The 10,177-nt window shown below is 42.0% G+C and overlaps 1 protein-coding gene across 1 annotated transcript in view; it reads right to left on the reverse strand.

The window, feature by feature from the left end:
• LOC115795860 (FERM and PDZ domain-containing protein 4-like) overlaps nt 1-9,506 on the reverse strand; it is a 31,701-nt gene extending 22,195 nt beyond the window's left edge. The window contains exons 1-3 of the mRNA XM_030751986.1: nt 9,375-9,506; nt 8,176-8,298; nt 55-206 (exon numbers count right to left, since the gene is read on the reverse strand). Of these exons, the coding sequence (XP_030607846.1) occupies nt 55-206; nt 8,176-8,298; nt 9,375-9,448 (349 nt within the window). The 5' untranslated portion in view covers nt 9,449-9,506. The remainder of the gene's footprint in view (nt 1-54; nt 207-8,175; nt 8,299-9,374) is intronic.
• Between the last annotated feature and the right edge of the window lie 671 nt (nt 9,507-10,177).

Consider the following 10,177-nt stretch of genomic DNA (forward strand, 5'->3'; position numbering starts at 1 on the left):
TTTTTCTAAGTTGCCCAAATGAATAATTGAGTTTCAACCAATCATGACACTCACCTGGTGTGACAGAGCGGACCACCACCGGCTTCTCACTGCCTGCCACAAAGCCGAAGCCCAGGACCGGGTCCCGTCTCATCTCCACCAGACGAGGGGCAGGGGGGACCCCATCTAAGTGGACCTCCTCCAGGGAGCTACTCTGGGACACTTGGCTGGAAAATATGGAACAGGAGGAAATTCAACTAAAATCCCAACATTGATAAATCATTTCCTGATTGATGTACAGTACTGTGTACTGTATATTTCTTTCTTTATATTTTGCTTCCAAAGAGCCAGACTTTCTTATCATTTTTTAAAAAGTGGTCTTGAGCAACAGTTCTCCAGACTTTCTGAAGGTCTTTCAAAGTTCTTTGGACTTTTTCCACTCATTTTCAGCCCAGTCCTTGTACCTTACAATTTGCAGAGGAATGTTTTGTTTGTTAGGCCACTCAACACTCACCTATGCATCACTGAAGCATAAAAAGGGCACCTAACTCAAAGGTTAGAACTAGTGTTTTGTCTACACATAATAGACCACTTAGCAATGGTCTACAACGGTTACACATTTGCCACATTACACAAGAACTGGACTGAAAATCAGTGACAGCAGGTCTGATGGCGTGATGAATCTAAGTTTGAATTTTTTGGTTCAAATCATCACCATTATGTACGGCGGAAGTCAGGAGAGAGGTCCAACAGTGATGGTTTGGGGCTGAATTTGAGCCAGTGGTGTTGGAGAGCTTGTCAAAATTGATAGAATTATGAAAGCAGAAAATAACTCTCAGATTTTGATCCACTATCTGGAAAGCATCTGATTGGAAATGGCTCCATTTTTCAGCATGACAATGATCCCAAACAAACTGTCGGTGTAGTGTATCTGGATAGAAAAACACACAATGGAACGCTATCAATCATGGATTGATCTCCTCAGAGCCCGGACCTCAACATTATTGAAGCAGGGTGTGTGTGTGTGTGTGTGTGTGTGTGAGATTGGGTAATTGAGGCTTGTAATATAAAGCGCTTTGAGTGCTCAGAGTAGAAAAGCGCTATATAAGAACCAGTCCATCATGATAGCTAGGTGTTAACACAGGGAACATCTTCAGCCCATTGCACTTATGGTGTATCGGTGCTAATCTAACATGAAGCTAAAGAAAACATAAAATAAAAAATAACCTCAGGAACTGAAATTTTAACATAATGGAAGTCACAGAGTTACTTATATCGGCAGAATGTGCGTAAGCTTCACTTCCACAAATCCACAACTGCCCTGACATGTCCATCCAGAATACTGCAGTATTAATGGACAGGTTTTGTATTCTAGTACTAACGAATATCATTTCTAAATGTTCCAACAGTCATTCCACGAGCCTATAGTGTCATATCCTTGGCCGGTGGCCCAGTGTTTTATGTTTTCTTGGTATTGTTTCTGTGTCTCGAGTCATGTTTTGTTGTCTTTTGTATTTTTGCCCTCAGCTATTTCCGGTTCCTCGTGTCTCCTAGTGTTGTAACTAGTCTGCGTCTCTGTCCTAAGTCTGTGTGTCTGTTCCCCGTGTTAAGTCTGCATGTTCCTTGGTTAGTCACTTCCTGTTTATTTTGACAGTCTGGTTTCCCTGTGCTTTGTGTTTAGTTTTGCTTCCTCTGTGTTATTAGTATCATTTGCCTTACCTGCTGTGCCCTGCTGTATCCTCTTCCCCTGATTACCCATTGTGTATTTAAGCCCTCAGTTTCCATGTGTTCTTTGTCGCGTTGTTGATGTTTTGTGCCCGCATGTTCCAGTGTTCCTTGTGTTTTCCCTTCGTCACCCCTCCGTAGGATTTTGGTGTTCATTCTCCTCCCAGCCTTAATAAACCTCCTTTAAGTTATGTTTACCTCTGGAGTCCTTCGTTTTTGCCCTTCCTCACCCGTTTCCTCCCCGGCCATGACATATAGAATAGCGTATTTATACAAGAGACTTGGCTGATTCTGCGTTTAGAATCATTAGAAATTCCAGGTGAGGAAAAACATTGGGGAAATTATTGTGCTACCCACACAGCTGCCTGCTTTGCAATTATATTGAGTAAATAAAAGAAGGTCACTGTTTGTTGTTAGGGTGTAAAACGATTGGCTGGGATTATGTAAATCTACCCTGTTAAGAAAAAAAATCACCTTAGAAGGATATATATAAAATTAGAGATACTGACAAATATATATTTGTCAGTATCTCTAATTTAATTATGCTCCCATAAAAAGGAGGGGGGGGGAACAAGGATGTCTTTCATTTAACTTTGACTTTAATTCACTTTCCGTTCAGACAATTTGCTGACCTACTTATGCAGAGTGACATAAAATAAGTTGCCAAATAGTTCCTCTTCACAATGACATAATGGGCACAATGACTATTACAGGGATGAAATCTGTCCTGCTGGATAAATGCGGCTTTCTTGGAGAACATGACTAAATGCGCATTAGTATTCGATCGCTGAATTCAGTCGTACAGAAGAAATAATTTTTGCAGAGGCAGAGATCATTAAACTTGGAATGAATGATTTGAGCCGTGCAATCAGCTGGTCATAAATCAGAACTCTGGCTCAGGTTGAAAACATTTTATGCTTAAAAGCCACTTATAGGAGAGAGTACAGGTCCTCTGTTCATTTAATCGCTCAGATTTGCAGTCTGGAAGCCATTTGTCTCCTGAAGCCGTAGAGGAATCTGCAGGCTGTTCAGGATAAGAACAGTTGGCAGATCGCTTTCATAGATGACCTAAGCTTTCCCGAATCCTTCGGAAGACCGGGAAACACCAGTTATCTAGTGAGCTGTATCTGTTTGTTACTTCTGTTAGTTTGCAGCTGAAGAGGAAAACTGCACTGAAGCACAGAAGCGCCAAAAAAAAGCAATTTAATAAATGCATGAAATGTAAATACAAATTACACTCAAGTACAATCACCGGCCACTTTATTAGGTATACCTGTTCAGCTGCTTCTTAATATAAATATCTAATCAGCTGATCAGCAACTCAATGCATTTAGGCATGTAAGCATATTCAAGGCGACTGTTTGTTGTGATTTGGTACTATATAAATAAAACTGAATTGAATTGAACTGAAGTTCAAACCAAGCATGGGAGTGGGGAAAGAAGGTGATTTATGTGACCTTGAACGTGGCGTGGTTGTTGGTGCCAGACGGGCTGGTCTGAGTATTTCAGAAACTGCTGATCTGCTCGCATTTTCCATGCACAACCATCTCTAGGGCTTACAGAGAATGCTCCAGAAAAGAGAAAATATCCAGTGAGAGGCAGATCTCTGGGTGAAAATTCCTTGTTGATGCCAGAGGTCAGAGGAGGAGACCAGACTGCTTTGAGCTGATGCGTGTCGAGCACCTTGTTGAATCTATGCCATAAAGAATTCAGGCAGTTCTGAAAGTTAAAAAAAAAGGGGTACAAGCACAATACATCTAATAAAGTGGCCGCTGAATAGTGTTTTAGACCGTACTGGCTTGCGAGGTAGGAGCCTATTCCAGCTATCATAGGGTAAGAAGCAGGGCACAGCCTGGACAGTTTGTTTCAGGGAGAACACAGAAACAGACAACCATTCACACCTATGAGCAATTTAGAATCACCAATTAACCTAACCCCACTAACTGCATTTCTTTGGACTGTGGGAGGAAACTGGAGTGCCTGGAGCAAACTCACACAAACACGGGGAGAACATGCAAACTCCACACAGAAAGGCCTGGGCCAAGGTGGTGGATTCAAACCTAGGACCTTCTTGCTGTGAGGCAGCAGTGCTAACCACTGCCCTACTGTGCATATTGCTCCAGCACAATAGACACTTCCTGTTGAGCAAAATTAGTTAATTATTTTATTTCCTGGAGTATCTTGGTCAGCTGACCAATTCAACAAAGGTTGTCTTGAAAGAAGTTTTTGCTTTTTATTGGCATGTGCAGTGAGTACATCTCCCAGTTGGGCAGACATTTGCTGTGCATCATACCCATAAACTGGATATAAAAGATAGATGTAGCTACTGTTACATCACCTTTTTTGGTTTCTTGACATTGGTGTTTTGGTTGCCTCCATGTGTTTTGTTTTTTAATGGAGGGTAAAATGTTGAGTCTAGGCTAAAACTAGCAAGCTGGATAGCGAGCAGCACCCATAAACTGCAACAGACAGACAGATACCTGCTAATTAGTGGTAAAAACTACCCAGCAAACATGGTTGAAACCCTGATGTCTCTCTTGGACTGTCTGTATTACACAGCAAGCCATATCTTTAATTACATAATTCCATTAAAAATGCTCCAAAAAACATTAACAAAATGGCAACAAAAGCCCATCTATATGGATTGAGTTGCTTCTGGAGCCATCCTCAAGTGGCCAATAGAGGTGCTCCAGTTTTTGATTTTGCAGTGGCGGAGGTTACTGCAACTGCTATCTCTTTCCACTCTTACTGTCACACAACAATAACAGCAATATAAAATGCAAACAAAACAAAGAAAATGTGCACAAATGACTGAGAAAGCTGCTCTCTGCGTTCAACAGCAGCAGGCAGCCGCGTACACCTGGGGACCGACTCCACTTCTAAGTGAGTGCTTTGGTCAATGGCACTTTATTGCATGTTTTTGAGCTCGGAAAGGACTCCGGTGAAAGCACAAAAACATGCAAATTCCAAACAGAAGGACCCTGCCCTGGCCCGGGTTTGAATCTGGGATGTCATTGCTGTGAATCGATACTGCTCTGCTGTTGGCAGCCATGCTGTATGTGGTCACCTCTATTAAATATAGGTTAATATTGAAATTTTCACATTGCCATTTTCTTTGCCTTATTGCAAATCACTGCACTCGGGGTGAGGGCACCACTAAAATGTAAATGCACCGTATTAAATTACTTCTCGCCCGCTGAACCTCAGACGTCTGTCTCAGCTGAGACACTGAGAATGCAGAGTGCCTGTTAATTAAGAGCTGATATACACTTTCAGTGGGGTTAACTCATTCTTTCTGTCTATTTCTAGCTTCCTCCCTCTTTTGCAGCTTAAAAGGCTCCCTTGGCAGCTGCTGCTCCCTGTCTGCACATAAAGTCCCGTACAGGATATCTATTGTTGCCTGGCCATCCCATTGTTCCGTGCCTACTATCCACACAGTAGATCAAACCAATTTTCTGCCTCATCCATACTGGCATTTATGTCATCCCAGATATGCTCAACTACTCACAGTACTGTCTCAGGTAACACTGTTTTTGGACTTTTTAGGACCCAGTGAAATGTATCTGTTTATCCCAGTGTATCTGCAGCTTTGCCTAAATCTGTTCAGATGATGAAACATGTTCCAAGCATCCACATTATACCTTTATCACCAGCCAATCTGGATCAATCTGAATCTCTGCCCCACTTCTTTTATGCCATTTATTCCAAATTCTTATTCTCTAACCCATTAACCCATTGTACATTCAGCACAGAAATCTCAGGCTAAATCTGTCCGTGACAGCACGTCCCAATCTGCAGTGCCAGTTCACATTCCCTATCAGGGCCGGTGGGGTTTAATCCCACAGAAGGAAAGACGAGGGCATCACGGGGTCAGGGGAAAGCTGAAAACAAAAGGCCCAGATCCTGGCAATGTTGCTGAATTTCCAGGGTTTTGATATACTGTAGCGGTAGCAGTTATTGGGGTTTCTATTATTAAGCCTCAACCTGGTTGGAGATGCTTACATGTTAGCTACCAGGCACCCAGTGCTAGAGAAATCACTGCACGACTAAACAAAATAATAATAATAATAATATTAATAATAATTTGCAAAGTTTACAAAAAACATAATTCCTTGGAGTAATGGTTGACTCTTTTCCTGGGAGGGTCAGGTTTGAGCGAGTGTATTTAAACAACAGAGTCATCTTTCATCAGATAATTTCAATAAATACCCGACAACGGGTAAAAAAAATGTAATACAGTCAAGAACAAAGCAGAGCATATTAGAGTTATATAACCGGCTTAACAGACAAAGCTAACCTAGTCTTGACTACCAGGTACCATACACTTTAACTGTGTGTGGTGGTTTAAAGACATCTACTGTGAAATTTAAAATGTGATTTTTCTTTTCTATTCAAATGATTGGCATTGATTCATGGAAATATGACTTACTGATTATTATTGGCTTAGTGGATCAAAGTGCAGGATAAGAACCTTTGGGGACCATCTGGAACCACCGCTGTAGTGTCCTCTCCTGCATCCAGGAGGATTTGCCCTTTCCTCATTAAAGAGGAAGCCCCTGTGCTAAAAGTGCTTATGCTTTATTACGTATCGGTTGATACAGACAAGCTCACTTGTTATTTGGATTTTTGACATTATTTGTAATTGTTCTGAGGAAACGCAAAGGAAGGGAAAGCCGGGATGGGTATGTCTGCAACTTGTCAGCTCATCTCACAGCAAGCCACAACTCTTCTCTTCTCTTGACAGGCTGGGTTTCACAAAAGCAGCAGAGTTTTGACTTTCTTCCAATTTGAATACAATGCCAGATACTATAAATGAATTAAGAAAAAGGCAAGAAGTTGATGTGATGGACGAGAAGAGGATGTAATGATTTCAGTCACCAATTTCAGATTTTGTTTTAAGGGGCCAGCAGCCATCACCTGTGTTTTCATTGCCATATCAACGCAGCCATGGATTACAAATACAGGAGGAACTAATGGCCCTGGATTCCTTTTTTTTTTTTTTTAAATGGGAAAAACAGCGATGCCTTCCTCAATGCATCACTGTAATCTGATATAAAACAATACATTTTTAAGGTTTGAACAATGGATTCTCTTTTTTACTTTACTTGGTCCACTGCCTACGGTTCCCAGACAGACTGCATTTTGTCCTCGTGCCTGACCGTTTGCTTCAGTGGAGCTACCATATCGTTACGAGGTGGCTGCGTCTCTTTATTCATTCATGTTCATAGAGACAGGAGGTCTGTCCACAATTTAAAAACATTATAATCACTGAATTTTATCACTAAATGGTTTGGCTTTGTATTTATTCCTTGTAGTATTTTCTGATTTCTCACTCTTAACCTGGTTCTTGGCTGGTTCTTGGTCACCACCTGTGTTTTTAAAACCTTGAAAACAAAAGCACTAGACCAGGGCATCCTCAAATCCAGGCCTCGAGAGCTGGTGTCCTGCAGGTTTTAGATGTGTCCCTGACCCAACACACCTGAATCAAATGGCCGAATTACCTCCGCAGTATGCAGTCAAGCTCTCCAGAGTCCTGCTAATGACAGGACACCGGCCCTCGAGGCCTGGATTTGAGGATCTCTGCTCTAGACACTCGGGCCTAGAGACCGGTCAGTGACCCCCTGGGAACGGCGAGTCGCTAGGGAAAAATGGATTGCTGCGATTTGCATGGAAGACGCCAACTTATGTGCAAACACTTGCCAACTACTAACCTAGCGGTAATGAAATTGTGGAGTCTGATGCAAACTGGAAACAGAGACTGTTAATCTTTTGAAATGTGTTGGTTGCAGCTGTCAGCCACAAGTTTGAGTTTAAAGATGAATGCTTTCTGTTTCTGGTCTGCGTCACACTGGTGAAACAATGCCTATACCACTGCTTCGGGATTGTTATACTTCTTCATGCATATTGTGTTTGCACTGTGCTGTTTGTATTCCTTTTTGACAGGTATTTAAGCATTTAACTGTTCATATTGGTGTCTTTTTTACGTATGAATACTACATACTAGTTTGTTCTTAATACTCTACAATTGCCATATTTTTTTATATTAATGATTCTGTTCACAACTCTTGGTAATCCAGTCTAAAATTGTTACATTGTGATGTCCTATACCAACACTTCCAAACTAGCCTAATCATTCATCTTCTCCTTCTGCTAGTTTGAGCTCCATCACAAAGACTGTTAGTTTCATGTATGTTAATTTCTATTTTGAAGGTATTATTCCCATTTCACAACATTCTAGGCCATCTCGGCAATTTGCCATATCAAGATAATTACATTGCAAAAACCTTTAACATCTGGAATCCACTGAATATAACTTAACTACACATATGGTTCATATACTTTATCTGCACTATAGTTTTTCCATAACACACCCAGATGTGACAGCTATTTGCATGAGTGCATGATTGTGCATGAACAGAATGACTCCACACATTTAAGCATATGCATGCCAGTGCTTATAGTCATACATACTTGGTGAGGCAGTCCCGTCCCTCCCTGGTGTTGTTCATGCTCTCCCAGCTGTATGGGGGCCCCTGCAGTCCTCCCCAGGAGCCTGGGCCAGGGGGTGGCCAGCCTGACGTTTTGTTCTTATGGCTGAAAAATTCAGGAAAGGAAATGCAAGCATGTTTTAAGTGATAATTAAAGCAAATAATATGTTCGAGACTCAGAATATCTGCACGATTAATGCATAGATTCACTTTTGTTTTGGCTAATATAGACAAACAGTGACCAGCATCTTTAATCAAGACAGTGGAAACCTGGTAAGATGGATAGCCTTACTGGATTTCAAGACTGCAATGAAACTATTTTTACCCAAATTGTCCTCTGTTTGGAAAAAACAATCATTATACAGCATTTAAATGAAACTAGTGCACTAGAAATGCACTCTCAGAGACACTTTGTGCACCTCTAGTTAGATTTCTCTCATTCCAATTAGTAAGACTTGTCGTCTCTCAGTGTGAGATCGCACTGCTTAGTGCAATCGACCGCAGTCAAATAACAGCTCATCGACTCCACACATAGGCAATCGATGGCTGCACGCACGAGCGACTCTGCGGCGGTCGCTCAGCAAAACTGTACGCACGCAGTGAGGGAAAGCACTGATGTGACAGCTGATTCTCTTATTGTAGATTAAGCTAACAATGCCATTGTGGGTTTCAGGAGGGTGGGAGTGCACAGACGCAGGGGGAAGAGATGGGAGAAGAGACACTATGGCGCCTCAGTGTGAGTTATACCAAAACGCCTTCATCCTATAATGAGAATTGGATATATCATCCTTGTGAATCAAAAATTTACAGTAAGTCTCACATGCTACAGCGACTAACCGCACACAGATCATTAAGCATCCAATCCCTGATTCTCCACAGAAGCAGCATCTGTGTGCTTATCTTCCCCATCTGATTTATTTTGTTTAGCCTTCCTCCCACTGCCATAAACCATGAGCAGAAGTTTATGCCTGTCAGAGCAAGTTGATGCATAGCTGCAGTAAAAATTAGAGGTTTAATGGCATTTCAGTAGCAAAATGCAGACTAATATTTGACCAAACAGCTGATTCTCAAGTGTTTTCTTTACATTTAATGTTCCAGCTCTTGATTTTTGTTTACAGTTAAAGAGCCAAGCTGTTCAGTCCCCATCTGACACACATTGTTAAAGTAGGTGAAAATGCATACTAGATGAGGACGTCATCACCGTATGAATCCAGTCGCTCGATCCCCATATCGCGCTGTCGATGGGTTGAGAACATCAGTCATATCATAGCGTGCAGTATATGAAACAGAAAATTGTCCTTAGATCGAAAGTGTGCGACAAGCTTAAATAAAGTAGGACAAAAAGTGAGAAAGGGATGTTTCAGCTGTCTCAAGACAATTTTTTTTTTCGCACGCCTTTGTAAGAGCTTAAAAATAAGAAGAGATGATATTCAAGTGATCCTGAGAAGCAACAGATCCATTTCACTTTTCGGCTTCTGAGTTCAACTCCTCTCTATTCTGTTGCCTTCCACGGACTACGCTTAGATGCTTCTGCTGATCTTCAATCATCTGAAAGAAAAACATTTCCGCTCTCCACTTTAGAATCCCAATCAGAAGCTTTTGCACCCAAAAGACACAACGGCCATGGTGCTAACGGCGGTGCAGATCTCCAGTGTGCAGCCAGACATTCATCTGTCCGTCATTGTGCTGCTGCTGCTGCTGCTGCTGCTGCTGCTGCTGAGAGCAGCTTTGGTCCAACCTGAACTAAACTGCTGTGGCCTCGTCTCCTTTATCCCATAATCCCTCTCATCACAGAGAAAACAAATCCACGCTGTGTGTGTCTGTGAGTGTGAGTGTAAGTATTTCTGTGTGAGCGTGTTCGGCTGTGTATAACTATGTGAGGATGTGTGTGTGGGGAGTAAGAGGATTTTGGGAGAGCAGCAGCATGTATGGAAACACCGCTCCAGCTGAGGGCTGGAGTCACACAGCAGGAAGCAGGAAGCGGA

Source organism: Archocentrus centrarchus, chromosome 2, assembly GCF_007364275.1.
Source record: "Archocentrus centrarchus isolate MPI-CPG fArcCen1 chromosome 2, fArcCen1, whole genome shotgun sequence".
In the NCBI taxonomy this organism is placed as follows: Eukaryota; Metazoa; Chordata; class Actinopteri; order Cichliformes; family Cichlidae; genus Archocentrus; species Archocentrus centrarchus.